General features: G+C 33.9%; 1 protein-coding gene across 1 annotated transcript in view; it reads left to right on the forward strand.

Moving 5' to 3' along the window:
* The first annotated feature begins 215 nt into the window (after window positions 1-215).
* LOC138313444 (erythroid differentiation-related factor 1-like) overlaps window positions 216-18,905 on the forward strand; it is a 28,040-nt gene continuing 9,350 nt past the window's right edge. The window contains exons 1-8 of the mRNA XM_069253873.1: window positions 216-509; window positions 1,617-1,742; window positions 2,879-2,935; window positions 3,207-3,286; window positions 4,080-4,191; window positions 4,434-4,555; window positions 15,068-15,179; window positions 16,259-16,406. Of these exons, the coding sequence (XP_069109974.1) occupies window positions 222-509; window positions 1,617-1,742; window positions 2,879-2,935; window positions 3,207-3,286; window positions 4,080-4,191; window positions 4,434-4,555; window positions 15,068-15,179; window positions 16,259-16,406 (1,045 nt within the window). The 5' untranslated portion in view covers window positions 216-221. The remainder of the gene's footprint in view (window positions 510-1,616; window positions 1,743-2,878; window positions 2,936-3,206; window positions 3,287-4,079; window positions 4,192-4,433; window positions 4,556-15,067; window positions 15,180-16,258; window positions 16,407-18,905) is intronic.

Below are 18,905 nucleotides of genomic sequence, written 5' to 3' on the forward strand. Positions count from 1 at the left end.
TTTAATAGGAAACCTACAAGGAAGTATGGAAAATTGTGCCAGAGAGTGTGATTTTCAGAGGCGCTGCTCCATTACGACACATAGGGACCAATTCGTACCCGGGTCGAAAGGTATAGTAGGCTGGGTACGTATATTTCGTTCTAGTATGTGATCAGCTTTAATTTTTAATATCAAAATTTAAAATAAATGACACTTGGTGTAAACATCCTGTTTGATTTCAGATGCCACATACTGCAGTTCAGAAAGAGAAGGATTCAAATAAGGAAGTAAAATCGATGGCCATTTTGAAGAATGCCACAGTTCATTTTTCTCCAAACTTCTCACTACTACAGAGGAACACAAACCTGAATGTACCGCCATCTAACTGGCTGAGGCAAACATCTGTGGTGGAACAGAATATCCACGACTTTACCCAACACCAGAGCAGCAAGTCTTATCTTAGTAGTATAGAGATGGCTGGTAACTCGTTAGATCTAACAGGAGAGGTGGATGTCATCACCAACGCACAGGTTATTACTATATATCAATCAAAGTACTCAAAGTACTGCAAATACAATGCAGCAGAAACAGAAAAAATAGAATGAAATCAAATGAATTTCCAAAATCAAAATATATAAACCATATTATAAAGACTTTAATATCAATTATTTCAAGAACATATTCAACTGATCACAGAAAATACAAATGTTTTGTTTGACATTTTTCTTAATTAAAGTTCCTACATGAAAATTACAAAGAAAAAAAGTCTTCATTAAAATGAGTTTTTATCCTTAATATACTCTTGTTTCTAATGTTGCACATACACTTATTTTGGTAAAACCATGCACATATGAGGGCAGCCTTATAAGTTATATTGCCTTTACCTTAGATCTGTGTTTAACATTCATTTAAAAACATTATTTTAAAGTACACAAAAAGGGTTTTATGATTAGCTTACTTTAAAACTCTTATGTCTATAAGCCTTAGATAGTAAGTCTAATTTGAATTATCATTAACAGAGATTATGTAAGTTGGATAGAGGAGTCACCAGCAGGCACCAGTTGACCTAGATGGGCTGTGTGTTATATAACACTCTGTGTATTCTATACACACTCTGTGTATTCTACTAATTAGAAGGCAGTCTTCCCATGACTACTGATTGGTCCAAAGGAATATTATTCAATGAATAGGGAATTTATAAATGGAAGTTTATGAATGAAATGGTTCAAGAGGTCACCACTAGATGTCATTGTAGGGCAAGTCCTACTCAGTCCTACACATTAATAGTAAACCGGATAGCATTAATACAAACGCTAGTCATGTTGTATTAAAAAGCTGTACATGTAGTAATTATTAAAAAAGACTTTGGACTTTCATGTCTCTTTATCTGTTTTAAACAGGGTTATTTATATCATTCCTGAACAAGAAGATTGGTTAGATGTTTATCTCAATTTCATAATTTGGTAATTTAAAATAATATTTAAAGTGTGCAATACACATGCAAAAATACTGTACTGCTTTCAGAATTATGAATTTCACAGAATAAATTTTCAGAAAATTTAATTATAAATGTTAACTCATACATTAATTGATAGCTTATAAAACAGTAGTATAAAATTCTCTGTTTTATTTTACAGAATATTAAGAAGCTACTAAAGATACCCTTCAGCCGGTCACACATTAGTATGATGGTTCATAGAATTGGAAAATCACTTCTACTGGATGAGTTTGATATACACAAACATTTACTTCGTCAACAACAGGTAAAACTTTCAAATGTTATGCATATCATATCAGCTTTGTCAGCAACAAGTAAAACTTTCTAGGTAAAACTTTCTAGTTTGTTAATTATAAACACAAACATCTACTTGTCAACTAGTTAGTTATACACAAACATCTACTTGTCAACTAGTTAGTTATACACAAACATCTACTTCAGTAGTTATACACAAACATCTACTTCAGTAGTTATACACAAACATCTACTTGTCAACTAGTTAGTTATACACAAACATCTACTTGTCAACTAGTTAGTTATACACAAACATCTACTTGTCAACTAGTTAGTTATACACAAACATCTACTTGTCAACTAGTTAGTTATACACAAACATCTACTTGTCAACTAGTTAGTTATACACAAACATCTACTTGTCAACTAGTTAGTTATACACAAACATCTACTTGTCAACTAGTTAGTTATACACAAACATCTACTTGTCAACTAGTTAGTTATACACAAACATCTACTTGTCAACTAGTTAGTTATACACAAACATCTACTTCAGTAGTTATACACAAACATCTACTTGTCAACTAGTTAGTTATACACAAACATCTACTTGTCAACTAGTTAGTTATACACAAACATCTACTTGTCAACTAGTTAGTTATACACAAACATCTACTTGGCAACTAGTTAGTTATACACAAACATCTACTTGTCAACTAGTTAGTTATACACAAACATCTACTTGTCAACTAGTTAGTTATACACAAACATCTACTTGTCAACTAGTTAGTTATACACAAACATCTACTTGTCAACTAGTTAGTTATACACAAACATCTACTTGTCAACTAGTTAGTTATACACAAACATCTACTTGTCAACTAGTTAGTTATACACAAACATCTACTTGTCAACTAGTTAGTTATACACAAACATCTACTTCAGTTACATAAGTTCCATGTTTTAATCAGTAATTCTACATCAAATCTATACTCTTGTGTTGATTTATGATCTCATAAATTACATTATCAAATATCCATTATCAACGCATATAATGATTTATGTATTAAAAATTTGTAGATTAATGTTACAGTATTAAATAAAAAAAATGAATCAAACAATTTAACATCAAATATTATCATAAATGAGGTGTCGTTTCATTTTCAGGATGATTGGAAGTGGCTAAGGGAGTTTTATTATGATTGTGTAGCTAGAGATATGCAGGTGAGTCATGTTAAAATTGTCCAGTATCTGTATCGGAGAATATAAGTTTTCTTTCTTTTTAAAGTTATGGTTTATGTTTCAATTTCATTGAATCATTATATTCTTGAAATTGAATAAAAATGGTGAGATTTTGGTTTCTCACCATATCGGTTTGAATTGAAATTTCCTTTACCGCTTTGTGGAGAATTACTACATCTTGGGTACCAAACTCTAGCAAATTAGTTTATTACTTTTTCTTAGATATTCCGATAACAATTTTGATACATTTCAGATGAAATGTGTGCCAAGAAAGGATAAAAGTCGACATAAACAACAAACAAGGAACATGTATTCCAAGTTTCTCTACCACAGGTAATCTAAATATAATATAATTAAATTTATTTTAGATATCTGTAAACATTTCTAATTTTCTATGTTAACTTCCATCCTTATAAATGATCAATAACATCTTGTTTAGATATACTTGGTAAAAATATGAGCCACCAAGGGTCATTCCATGGGAAACTAAAACAGCTATATTTACTTATGCTCATGTTTTTGATTCCCATGTAGGTAATTCATCAGATGATTTAAACATTTCTATCAATGTAAACAAAATTGACAGAAGGCCTGAGGTGAAGTAGATGGTTTAGTACCTCAAAAATTATAATAAAAGCAAAAAGGATATTTTACTGACAGATACCTTACTGAAATAATTACCATATACTGGCAGCTGGTAATATTTGTGGGGGGTGATATTTTTACGATTTTGCTGGACAATGCCATTATGGCCTGATTGCAAAAATTTCATTAGCAAAATAATAAGTAATAGATCAAATATATTATGTATTCTTCTGACAATATTGTGAATTTTTTATACACACAAAAAATTATTTTTCTCTTATAAAGTCATAATCACCATAGTTTTGACTCAGAACAATAATTGGTTGTATGGTGATCATAGCCACAGGGAGCTGTCATATAACCATCATGGTGATACCAGTGCTCTCTATTATGGTAATCACACCTCCCTCATATACTCGACAGCCCGCTGTGATCCCAGTCAGTGTCTGCCACACTAAAGCATCAGAAGATATTATATTGTTATTACTATTGAATTAATGGTAATGGCCACTGATGATATCTCCATTGTTCTCTGTTTCAGTATCGCTGACACTAATCCAGAGGAGAATATTGAGAGAGAAATTCCCGTCTCCCAGGTCTTAGAGAAATTAGAAGAGAAAGAACTAAAACTGTTAAACGAAAACCCATCTGAGGTAATGTCCAACACATAATCTTTGGAAAATTATGAATTGCTTTAGTTTACATTACTCTGATCTGGTAAAAGGTATTCAAAAACTAAAAGGAATACAAGTTAGTATCTTTTTTACCTACAGAACTAAAAACATGAAAATAAAGTATTGATAGAATCTTTCTGAAATTGGATGTTTCTATATTATTGGAAAAGTATAATATGGTATTAGATAATTCTTAATTTACATCCCTTTCTTAATTTTAGACTCCCAATGGTGACTTCCACAAAGAAATTCTCTGGATGTTTGAGGACATTCGCATGCTTATAGGCACAGACCTTCCCATATTTTGTGGTAACAACTACCCTTGCATAAGTCTGAAGCTAAGGTAGGTTTATTATAAGATCTGACACTGGTAGCCCTGTTCTGTTAATTTTCGTTCTTAAACTGTTATTTTAACCATATTCGTGATTTTTTAAATACGTATGTTGGTTATATCTGTTTTACTGTTATTATCAAAATTTTAGTTATCTTTAACTAAAAGCATGTTATTATTTTCTAGCACACGTTATATTTTTGCTGCTGTGTTATCTCTATCTTTGCATGCGTTTGTCTTTTTTAAATGATGTTAGATTTAGTGGTTGATGTTATTATTTATTTTGCATTGTTATTCATTTCATTTCACGTGTTAGTGTCAGCAATGATTGTTAATGATTTTGTTTCCCATGTTATTGCCAGAATGTTACGTGATTTTTATGTGAAACTTTGTTAGCATCAACAGAACATGTGATTATTTACGTGACCACGTTACAAGTATCGTTGGAAACGTTATTTTGTTTTGAAAGCGTTATTTTTTCGTGGAAATACCACTGCCTATTGTTCTCATTGACCCCCTACGGCGACAGCGCAGTGAGCCAGCGGGCAAGCTTCGCTAGTGTGTTGACCACTCACCCATAACGAGAGCACGGCTCCCAATATATAGTCGACTGGCGGTATCGCTGTCACTGTATCGCTACCGTATCGCATGTGCTGTGCAACTGAGCATGGAATATATATAGTTTTCAGTTACTATATTTACAGTTCTAGCTAAGTCTCTGCGAAAAAATCCTGTATGAATAGATCCTTAGTACTAGTTACTATATGTTACATCCGTATTCTTAGGTTAGTAAACGTCCAAATTTGTCAAGCTTACCAGTCACTTCTAGTTGTGTTCAAGTACCTAACACAAATGCGGTCACTCCACGAGCTAGCTTTGGACCATATCAAATCGATATGTTGCATCATCAATGTCACTATGTCATCGCGAAATATCAGCTCTAAAACAGTATGAGACAAATCTTCATGGTCGTGTTAGAAGTCCCCCTTCAAAATTATGAAGATAAAAGACTAAGCCCACAGAAAAAACAACCCCCAGGTCATTAAAGGGCCGCTTGTTACTGAAGTCGGGTCGGAATAAAATGAATTGAAAAAATTGTCAATTCAAGATTCAGCGTGAGAAGTGATGACAAGGGGCGGAGTCAATTAATACCAATCAAGGTACGCTTGTTATGTGATTGGGTAATAGTATTTATGACATAGCCCATGAGGCACGGTGACATTTTTCATAAAGAATAATGTTCATTTTTCAGACAATTTTAAACATTATAGCCAGTCAGGTGATACAACTTCTTTAATTGACTATTTGTAGACTACTTTCAATTAACTGTACGGATAAGCAAAAGATGTAATGTCGTCCACGTGTTCTCACAGCATGTCATCACTCAACTACTGTACTAAACGATACTGATTTAACGGAGCAGTGGTTTTAAAAGTAGTATGCAGTTTTGACAAAAACAATAATGTCTTCATAGACTTTATGCAGCAGATTTTGGACCTAGAAGATATGACGAATATGGACTCACACAAATTTTTTTTACCGTGGAAGGAATTATGAAGATATTTATGGATTGTATCTACAAAAAAAGTACAGCTAAACGACCCATGTCATCTGTTTTAATTATTCTCATTAATTTCATGTGTTTTGTCGATATACATGAAACACTAAATACTTTTGAAACCACTTTTTACCTGATTGTTTATAATCGGCCCGCAGGTTTGAATCATTTAGATTGATCAAAGATCGTATTAAACTTGAAATAAAAAAAATGAACAAATGAACTTTGTATATCAAGGATGTATGAAAAGGACCCCATTCAATCTGAGGACCTCAGTTATGGAACACCAGCGCAAACCCAGTAATGATATATATTATTTTATACTCGGCCGTTATGTCTTTTGGTCAAACTCACTTTACAAATTTCTTTACTATTCAAAAAATCCACCGACTTATTGGGTTACGTGTTTTATTGAATCGTGTGCATTTATGGAACTATATTTCTGGTTATATACATATTTTAGCGTGAATTGCCTGGTTAATTGTATATATATATATAATATAAAAAAATAAAAATCGATTTCTCACAAAAAATGTTATTTAGCAAGAGGGATATTTTAATCCAATCTATCACTAACATTTCTCTTTTAACCTCATGTTTACGGACCATGGACAAAGGTTGGCCATTAACCGCCAGCGGGTACTCTCTAAATCACACGCGTGGCCATTCCAACGAACCCATAACGAAAATTGGCGAAGTCGTACCCAGAAAGTTACCTGAGAACTAATACGGTTGCGTGGCTTGGCATGTAAATTGCCGCGGGGTTCTAGCGTGACCAAGACAACGGGGCCATACCTCACGAAAACACGTGGAAAGCCCACCTGTCGTGCTTTTGATTCACAGACTTGCCTAACCAGTGTACGGGTGCTCTAATATGTAATTAATCCATGTCACTGCAACTCAGAAGATAGTTTCAAAGATTTCATTATAGTCTCCCAGACACATTAAAATGTGTTACATGGATTATACAAGTTACATTTTTAACTGCACGTGGCAGGATGGACAATATATATCATTACCAATTACTAAAATATGGAAAATTAATTTGAAAAATTAGCAATACTTATACCGTACTACTATCATAGCTTTTATTCACATCTACAAAAATACCATCATTTTTCTAATGAATAGAGACACCTTCAATAATTGGATATTACAAATACCTATATAGCCACCCATCTTATGAAGAGTGGGTAACTATAATAATACTGTGGGATATATTTAATACGTATATTTTTTTTTTATTTCTTCGTGTTTACATGCAAAAAAGATAGTGAAATTCATCCCCGATATTTTCATTGCATAAATGGCATATTCTTTCACGTTTCTCAACATTACGCCATCTTCCAGTCTCAATTGGAATTTTTAAATTTGATGTACGGAATTTAGTTATGTATACTCTATTCATTTCCTATAATTTTATAAGATTATTTTCAAATCCAAATTCTTTTTTATATATTAGATAAGTCTGTCTCTTGAGGAGTTTTCCACACCTGAGAACCATTTTTTGTATAAACTGATCTTGAAGGCGTTGTTTCATAAAACTTTTATAAAAACTGTTAATCATTTGTATTTCATTGAGGAAGATATTTGACTGACCAGATTCGTCAAAAATATTTTTAATGAAAGATATCCATTAAAATGTTTATATTCCTTCGAAATGTAACTTCGAAATTAGTTTATAAAGTGTGCTACTTAATTTATTTTCATTTTGTATAAGTCTATTTCAAAAACACAGCATTCTCAGTTTGATATTTACTTCGAGTGGGAATCTTCCCAGTTCCCCATACACCATAAAATAGTAGTCGAAGAACATGTACCATAAGTATACATGTACCATAAGTACGACTACACAACTGTGTGCTAATATTATACAATACTATTTTATTTTATCTAATTCTTATCGGAACACATCGTCGTACCTAAATGAATAGTCAAGGACTCCAAAACCAAAAACTGTAACTAGATAGAAAGGTTCTTTTTAATCTGTTAAAATCGTGCATATATCTGGGTTTAGTGTAGTAGATAAACAAAGATGTGCGTGTCCTGAAAAGTCGTATATTAGAACGTGAAACTTTTTTTCATTTTGAAATATTACAATTTAGTCTTTATATAGAATATCTCATAATACGTTGACTTGTATTTTGAAATGAAAAGTTGTTAAATTCTGTTGGTAACTCGATTTGGTCCGCAGTCACTTAAATAAAACACACCATATTACAGTTTACGCGTGGCTGCACACGTGATGACCAGGTACTGATAAAATTGACAGGAACAGAAAGGTCGTCATGGTTCACGCTGGGTGGATAGTTATTTCATGACCGGGAGGGGTGTGCGGTCTGTATACATGGGGCGGGTGGCGTTTGTGTGACATGAGTGAGTCGAGAATGCAGACATTTCTTCGATATTTTTAGAAATTGATACTGATTAATACGTTCATAAAAATCACCAGAACTCAACTGTATGTAGAAAAAAAAATCTTTGTATTATTACTCAATGATATGTCGAGCATTTAATTACGCCCCTAATTGTTTTCTAAAAGGTATTGTTCATAGACGGCACTGATTAAGATATACACTTAATTCATTAATATTAAAATATGATACTTATAGATAATACTTGTATATATGTTATCTGTAATTTGATGTATGGATAAGCAGTAGTAAAATGCAAAGTTTGCAGAGGTATCACTATTTTTAATTACTGATCAAATTAGGAACATAGTCTAAACCAGACTGACAGATGTTGTAATGGATTTGATGATCAGATTGATTTCTTTATGCAATGACGCGCAAGCGTGATATGGGTCTGATGAAATCCATTGTTAATCGTTGGAAGTTTCGAGTGGGATTGGCATTCGAGTGTCGACAGATCGGTGAGGGGTTGAAGGTTACCACATCAAAGGAACTCTGTGATTGGTGTTACAAAGCTCCATTTATAGGGAAAACATATCAAAGTTTTTAAGGGATGTAAAAAAAAATCAACACGATCAATTTTATTGTCCTCTTCAGCTTTTCAACAGTTAACACAAGTGATGACGTCAGGTTGGTATTTCCTTCGATCTTCTCTTCTCCTACACTATGATATCTGTAACGAGAACCTCAGGTACATTTGTATACTATATTAATTGAATATCAATGATCTAGAACTACAGAATCGTCTTCAATCGCAGATCGAAGCCATGTATACAAAGTGTGTAGACAAGCTTTACAAATTGGAAATTGGTAAAAATTAACACGTGAACTTATGTCGTATAATTTCATTTATTTCAAGATTAATCCTCTTCAGCTGATAAGTTTTGCATCATAACGTCAGCCTGGTATTTTCTTCGATCTTCTTCTCTGGTCTTACGATATCTGAAACGAGAACCTCGAACAGCATTTAGTATCAACACAATTCACATCAGTACAAACAGTAATTCATATTTTACCGCTCGTATCGGAACTCTCCCGAAAAAAGGTTGAAAATGCATGTTTCGCCAGGTAGCAAGAATTAGAGAAAAATAAAGTAGTTTTAGTGCATGCATGACGTAAACAGGGGTAGTCTACAATTGGATAGCTTGGCCCGTTCCACAAACCTAATGTTTACCTGTGCAAGCCGTGTGTACTCGGCCGTCACGGCTCGGCGCGTGCCGCTCGATAATTACCAACGTCAGTCAGGAAAATCTGTTAATCTTCGCGCTGAAAGTATTAATATAACCGACGAAATATTTAATTCTATCGCCGAATGTGTTAATTTCACTGTCGCATCGGAAAAGGTCGACCCCGACTTTGTAACATTAGATAGCCGTGCATGTAAACAAAGGTGGGTACTTGTAACTGATAGCCTCTGATGGTTTGTTAGTCGGCCGTCACGGCGCCGACAGCGGACAGAAAAATACTTAAAGGCCCACTACCTTTCCGAAACGGCTTTAATTTTTTTTAATGGGAATGTAAAACAAGATCGATAATTTTGTAGAGTCGCAAAAATTATTAACTTTCCGTTAATACTATATTTATTATCACCTTCTGAACGATTTGATTAAAATAAATAACATGTTTATTTTTCATAACGCGGGTCGTATTATGTTTCCCGCCGTCGTCCTAAATACCGGGCGGTAGTTGACTATCACTGCGCCAGACGGCAATACAGCGAATTGACTCTCTCCACTGTTTTCATTAGCCCGAGATACTCTGGCCCTGACACCAGACTTAGACATTATGACAAATAGTGTCTGGTTTAGGGCCAGAGCGCAGTAGTACTCGAAAACCTGGAATAAGCCGACACCGTTTGGTATCGGGCCAGGTCATCTCCGATTCAGACTACTTACAAAATATAACCACCGAGAATCGCCACTTTCCTTGGTCTTTTCAACAAATGAAACAATTTATCTTCTCATAGCCAACCATTTCATCACGAGTGCACGTTCTATTGTGTCAACACAGTAGTTTCTTTTTCGCAGCTTTAAATTTCCCTCGTCGTCGTCGCCATTTTCTAGTAGTATGCAAATCACCTTAATATCGTCGGATTGTAATATTTGGGTAAATATAATATTCATTTGTTGAATAGACTAAAGTTAGTGGTGCTTCTCGGTGGTCAGTCTGAATCGGAGATGACCTGGCCCGATACCAAACGGTGTCGGCTTATTCCAGGTTTTCGAGTACTACTGCGCTCTGGCCCTAAACCAGACACTATCTGTCATAATGTCTAAGTCTGGTGTCAGGGCCAGAGTATCTCGGGCTATGTTTTCATATATTACGCAGGAAATCTTGCATATGTTTGGTGTCGTAACCTTATTTTAGGTCATCGGTACGCATTTTCTGATGTTATAAATGTTTTTTAACAAACCTTTATATTTTGCTCCGGAAAGGTAATGGGCCTTTAATTTTACGGCAGAATACTTAATTTTTCTGATCGAATCGGAATTCTAAGGAAAAGTTCTAATATTAAGGGTTAATACGGAATAAAAAGGCACATAGGCTAATCCTGACGAAACTTGTTAAAAATTGTATTTTGCCGTTATTTTAACAAATTCTGAATATTGGTGCTGGAAAACAAATCTTTCTTTGACACATAATCGGATAAAAATGTCAATTTATCATAAACCAATACATTTGTACATGTTTCTGTTGTCATACATACATAAATAAAGCATCGACTTGTTTTCATGTATATATATGGTAATATCACAGGGATCCGAAAATTAGCTACATTTGATATATTTTATTTATGGACCCACCAGAGACCATTTATAGACGTTTAAGAGGTTTAGATCAAAATTCAGAAACGTCTAAAATTGGTCTTAGGGCCCTCTGTTGGTCCGTATAAAACTGTATTTATCAACAAAAGGAAGCAAATCTTTATCTTCAATTTCTGCCGTCAGCTGTCAACATAAAACTTGTTCGATGTCATACTTATAAATGATGGCAATTAGTACTTAAGGTTCCACTTGAAGTTTGGATCGATTCAAAGCTCACGAGGAAAGATCATCCCAATGTCTCCCGGGAAATATCGCGGCCTGTTTATTTATTAGTTTAAACAATACTTTTTACTCAAGTAAACTTCTTATAAGCATACACATACAAATGGATTCAACGATTACAGAAATTTCCCAAGATGTTCTCAATGGGATGCAGAACCTGGAATGGAAATATTAATATCTGATCAAAATCGTGATTTTTATTCATTCCTATAATTAATGTACATAGTTTTGTTTCTTAAACCGTTCTGGAATTCAAAATAAATAAAAAGAAGTAATTATTGTGTTTGTAATGCACTAAAACAGATTGACAATTAAAATGTTTCTGACAACATGAATTTTGACACGTGTAGTTCCAAAATATTTAAATGTTATAATTATCTGCAGTTTTTGCGTGATTTCAATGTAGATCTAATGTCAATACGTATAAACCCCCATCCCCATATACAATATATGAATCAAAATATATGATAGGATATTACATGTTTACTAAATTACAGTAAAACTATTAAGTCTCTGGTTTAAATTCTGAAGATTACTATACTTAACGTAACCACCCGCCCAGCTAATCCCGTACTTCGCTAAGATTTCAACCAATTTGCAACTCATAAAGAGAATTTTTTACATCTACTAGCAACTTTCAATGTTAATGTTCCCTTTCAATATCTTTGTCTATAAAGTGTATCGCTTCGTGCTCCTACTAGCGCCCCGTAAGTCGAGCGTCGTAAGTCAGGGCGCATCACGATTCCGTTAACCTTCTCTACCGTGTATAGGTCTAGTGTGAATTACTGTCTAAACAGGATAATCACACTAGCAGACATGGCGAGAACCTATAAGTGCTGTCACTCAGAGAGGGAGGCAGAGAAAGAAAGAGCGAGGGAGAATTAAATATGTAGGAAAATGTTAATCGCTAACATGAATACAAGTATGTGTTACATTTTACTACAGTCTCTAGAAAGAATGCATTGAAAAAAAGTAAGAAATCTACACGAAAGTTTTACCCTCATTAAATATACATAATTATCCACCAGCCTCCGCATCCAGGTGAAATTGTACAGGGTTACGTTGTTCATCGCGGTTCTCACAATTACGCTTTCGTCCCGCATTGCTTAACATTTTATAAGAAAACGAGAGTTCATGACAATGCTATTTAACAATAAAAAAAATCAGAGAAACGTAGCAACAATCCCCAATCGCTGAAAAGACGTTTTTGAAAATCACAGGTAGGTGTGTCGAGCGCCGTATGCAAGCATTGATAGTGATGAGCTGCGCTGCCTCGCAAAGGGTCGATGACGTCACGCACCAAATAAGTCTCGTTACCACAATACATGTCCTGACACCAAAATGCGGATATCTAGGTGTCCGGCAACTAATGACTCCGAGTGTCTTGAAAGGAGAACACACCTCATTTTATCATGACACAAATTCTTTGATAGTAGAGTATAGTTTTCCTTTAGCTAGATGACTCTATGTCGCGGGTACCATTTTTCAATAATCTTTGTTGAAGTTAAAAGTTAACGGCTTAAGTTAATAAGCCGATTCCAAACAGTACATAAAAAATTAATGGTAACGGCCTTCTAGCGTAGATAATAATAAAGATCCACGACTGCTTAACCCGCGGGCGATTTTCACAGGTCGCTGCGCATGTTACATGTCCCCGCGCGGTAGCAAATTAAGTCGGATACAATGGAGTTTGTTTTGACAGTGATTTTAGCATGAACTTGAATATATATTTCACTTTTCATAACGTAGACAAAACGTACAATACAGTGTGTTTAATTAAAAAAATGCATGTCAGTTTGCATCATGCGTATTGTAACTGTATTCAAGACACGTGCATTTGATATTTATTTGTGTCTTCCCTGTACGATACGACATATCATATAGAATTATAGTAGATTTTGTAATGTTCATTTTGAATATATAGCACTTGTTCCAAAATATGCCTCAAATAATGTTGTAATATATATAAATCAGCCATTCAAGAAATGTACACAATTTCGTTAATGAAAACAGATTCCATAATATGCATAACTTCGACAAATAATTTTGTTAATCAGCCATACAAGAAATGTACACAATTTCGTTAATCAAAACAGATTACGTACGTTATCAGAAAAATGTTTATATATTATATTTATAACGTAATAATCAATAAACTGGAAATACACAATATGTTAAAAAACATCAAATCTTTGTACAGTGTAGTTAAACTATGACCGATTCCAAGGATTTAAACGTCCTTGCCGATTCCAACACAACCCTAATATGTCAGGAATTTTCAATAAGTTTATACAGTGAATGCAAACTTTGGAGAAAAAGAACTGTAAATATAGTAACTGAAAACTATATATATTCCATGCTCAGTTGCACAGCACATGCGATACGGTAGCGATACAGTGACAGCGATACCGCCAGTCAGATTCAGATTCAGATTCAGATACCGCCAGTCGACTATATATTGGGAGCCGTGCTCTCGTTATGGGTGAGTGGTCAACACACTAGCGAAGCTTGCCCGCTGGCTCACTGCGCTGTCGCCGTAGGGGGTCAATGAGAACAATAGGCAGTGGTATTTCCACGAAAAAAAATAACGCTTTCAAAACAAAATAACGTTTCCAACGATACTTGTAACGTGGTCACGTAAATAATCACATGTTCTGTTGATGCTAACAAAGTTTCACATAAAAATCACGTAACATTCTGGCAATAACATGGGAAACAAAATCATTAACAATCATTGCTGACACTAACACGTGAAATTAAATGAATAACAATGCAAAATAAATAATAACATCAGCCACTAAATCTAACATCATTTAAAAAAGACAAACGCATGCAAAGATAGAGATAACACAGCAGCAAAAATATAACGTGTGCTAGAAAATAATAACATGCTTTTAGTTAAAGATAACTAAAATTTTGATGATAACAGTAAAACAGATATAACCAACATAAATATTTAGAAAATCACGAATATGGTTAAAATAACAGTTTAAAAACGAAAATTAACAGAACAGGGCTACCAGTGTGATGTACTCATTGCCTACGATTTCGTATTTAACGTTATGCCTTCTAATATAAGGTAGAGCTTACTTACTTCACAGTAGGATTTGGTATGACTATAACTTTCTTTTATTCAGTTATATAGCTACAGCCAAACACAAACTAAGAAGATCAGAAGAATAGAGTGTATATCCAAAGATGTCATTATTACTGAATTAATCCAGTTAAATGTAAACTTTTCATTCACCCATAATTTTTTCTTCTCTTATTTCTAATGTGCTTTGTGTTAAATGCAATTCTTATTGAACATATGTAACACAAAATGTATACATGAGGTTGGAAATAACCATTATTACATGTAACAAGTACTTGATGTGCTGATAGAAATCACCAAATGAACCTTTCACAGAAATCGCCAGTTTTACCGATACATGTAGATGTACAAGTAGATGTGTCCTTTATTACAGATTAGACTGTTCTATCATTGTAATCATTTTATACCCAGGGACATGAGGACCCCTATCAACGTATTGACGGGTTTGGACTACTGGCTAGATAACCTAATGTGTAACGTTCCAGAGGTAGCCATGTGTTTTCATCTCAATGGAATTGTACAGGTAAAGCTCTTCTAAAAACGTTGAATGGATATGTACGGTAATGGATAAGCGCCTTGCATAGGACTTATCAACTGCAATATGTAACTGTTTCATGACATATTTGACATAGATATATAACTGTTGAGTATTCAAAGCATAAATTGTAATAAATTGCATGCATTGCTTATCTATCTGTAAGTTGTCTCAAAAAGCAAACAACAAAATTTTTACTTGTATTCTTACTCCAAGTCCATGTCTTAAAAAATTACATCTATGGCAAATGATGAAGAATCATGAAGAATGGAAGAGTTGTTTCCCTTTTGTTGTATGAATATCTGATCAGGTAATCATAATGCAAAATTCATACCTCATTTGTAAAGATACAGAGATATAGTTAAGTGTAGGTAGATAAGCAGGCAGTGGCAAATAAAATTGATATGTCATCTATTGCATTTCTTCATATGATTTTTTGATTATAAGATTGCGATACACTACATTAAAGTTATTATATAATTCAAGGTATTATAAAGGTATACTTGAGAAAGAAAAGTACAGTGTGTCCTATAATTCATGTTACACTTTCAAAATGCTATTAGCTTTTGACAAACATGGACAACACAAAATATATGTATGGTATATGAAGGCATGCAATCAAGATTTGTGTTGTATGAATAATATATAAAGGAATAATTTGGTTCCGCTAAAAAGCATTGGCATCATAATGACGTCACCACTTTTAGGACATTGACTTGTCAAGACATTATAAGGTAATGGGAAATGTTCCATACTTTGTTAGACATGTGATTTTGGTTCTCTAATGCACCATTTCTCAAAAAATGAAACCATTTATGTGTAAGTATTACCAGAATAACAGAAAGTAATCACCAACCCCAGAAAAAGTTGTCCAATAAATCAATTAGAAAATAAGAATAAATCTTTGATACCAGTGTTCTTAAGTTGATCAAATGTCTAGGATCATGTCGTTTTGACAGCATTTTGCAAAAATGTGTCTTTTAACAAAATCGTTGTTAACATTAAATATATTATTTTGTTAATCTGTTTTTATGAAGTAAATAAATGTTGCCACATTTTTATTTCAGCGGTATGAGCTTATCAAAACAGAGGATATTCCTAATATGGAGGACTCCCGTTTTAATCCCAAAGAGGTGACAGAAATTGCCAGGAACATCTTGTCGTTTCTGAAGGCCAATGCCACAAAAGAAGGACACACCTACTGGCTTTACAAAGGTAAGATAAAGATGCAGGGCTCGAATTTCAGGCTGTTTTACTTGCTTTTTGTAAGTAGATATACCAGAATAGCAAGTGAAAAAAATATGCACTTGCTTATTTTAGCAAGTGGTTTTTAACAGGGACAACTGTAAAAATGGCATAATGATTGTCAAAAATTGTTGTAATGGAAAATATGGGAGCCCAGTTCTTACAATAATGTTGTTGATATTTATTATGTACTTATACACCTCACATCATCATGCAAAAATAAAGGATTTTATATATAACATAACTAATTTGAATACGAATATTAATTATAAGTAAAAAATATATTTTAGCAAGTAAAAATTTATGGCACTTGCTATTTTTAGCAAGTGGCAAAAAATGTAAAATTCGAGCCCTGAGATGTGCTGATACATTCGCTTTACAAAGGTAAGATAAAGATGTGCTGATACATTCGCTTTACAAAGGTAAGATAAAGATGTGCTGATACATTCACTTTACAAAGGTAAGATAAAGATGTGCTGATACATGCGCTTTACAAAGGTAAGATAAAGATGTGCTGATACATTCGCTTTACAAAGGTAAGATAAAGATGTGCTGATACATTCGCTTTACAAAGGTAAGATAAAGATGTGCTGATACATTCGCTTTACAAAGGTAAGATAAAGATGTGCTGATACATTCACTTTACAAAGGTAAGATAAAGATGTGCTGATACATTCGCTTTACAAAGGTAAGATAAAGATGGCTGATACATTCGCTTTACAAAGGTAAGATAAAGATGTGCTGATACATTCGCTTTACAAAGGTAAGATAAAGATGTACTGATACATTTGCTTTACAAAGGTAAGATAAAGATGTGCTGATACATTCGCTTTACAAAGGTAAGATAAAGATGTGCTGATACATTCACTTTACAAAGGTAAGATAAAGATGTGCTGATACATTCGCTTTACAAAGGTAAGATAAAGATGTGCTGATACATTCACTTTACAAAGGTAAGATAAAGATGTGCTGATACATTCGCTTTACAAAGGTAAGATAAAGATGTGCTGATACATTCGCTTTACAAAGGTAAGATAAAGATGTGCTGATACATTCGCTTTACAAAGGTAAGATAAAGATGTGCTGATACATTCGCTTTACAAAGGTAAGATAAAGATGTGCTGATACATTCGCTTTACAAAGGTAAGATAAAGATGTGCTGATACATTCACTTTACAAAGGTAAGATAAAGATGTGCTGATACATGTTGTATATAAATATCAGCTGTACATAATGTGCTATAGTGTTCCCTACATTACTAAGTTAGAAGCTTGATTACTTTTGATATTTAATGAAAACCATTTCAATCACAACAAAGCTCCTAGACGATTTCCTTAAAACTAAATAAAACTAAGTATAAAGAATTTGTGATATATTGATGATAGAATGCTTATCGTTCCATATAAGATTAATAGAATCCCATGTCAAGTGAACAGCAATAGCCCACAACATTGACGACAGTGTAGTGAAGGTCATGTTTGATCTAACGACCTTGGTCTGTTTTTAGGTATCGATGACAGTGTAGTGAAGGTCATGTTTGATCTAATGACCTTGGTCTGTTTTTAGGTATCCATGACAGTGTAGTGAAGGTCATGTTTGATCTAACGACCTTGGTCTGTTTTTAGGTATCCATGACAGTGTAGTGAAGGTCATGTTTGATCTAATGACCTTGGTCTGATTTAAGGTATCCATGACAGTGTAGTGAAGGTCATGTTTGATCTAATGACCTTGGTCTGATTTAAGGTATCAATGACAGTGTAGTGAAGGTCATGTTTGATCTAATGACCTTGGTCTGATTTAAGGTATCCATGACAATATAGTGAAGGTCATGTTTGATCTAATGACCTTGGTCTGATTTAAGGTATCAATGACAGTTGAGTGAAGGTCATGTTTGATCTAAAGACCTTGGTCTGATCTAAGGTATTGATGACAGTGTAGTGAAGGTCATATTTGATCTAATGACCTTGGTCTGATCTAAGGTATTGATGACAGTGTAGTGAAGGTCATATTTGATGTAACGACCTTGGTCTGTTTTTAGGTATCAATGGCAGTGTAGTGAAGGTCATGATTGATCTAACGACCTTGGTCTGTTTTTTGGTATCAATGACAATGTAGTGAAGGTCATGTTTGATCTAACGACCTTGGTCTGTTTTTAGGTATTGATGACAGTGTAGTGAAGGTCATGTTTGATCTAACGACCTTGGTCTGTTTTTAGGTATTGATGACAATATAGTGAAGGTCATGTTTGATCTAACGACCTTGGTCTGTTTTTAGGTATTGATGACAATGAAGTGAAGGTCAAGTTTGATCTAACGATGTTGGTCTGATTTTAGGTATTGATGACAATATAGTGAAGGTCAAGTTTGATCTTACGACGTTGGTCTGATTTTAGGTATCAAAGACGACGTTGTGAAGGTCATGTTTGATCTAACGACCTTGGTCTGTTTTAAGGTATCGATGACATTGTAA

Source organism: Argopecten irradians, unplaced genomic scaffold (genome assembly GCF_041381155.1).
Source record: "Argopecten irradians isolate NY unplaced genomic scaffold, Ai_NY scaffold_0679, whole genome shotgun sequence".
Classification (NCBI taxonomy): Eukaryota; Metazoa; Mollusca; class Bivalvia; order Pectinida; family Pectinidae; genus Argopecten; species Argopecten irradians.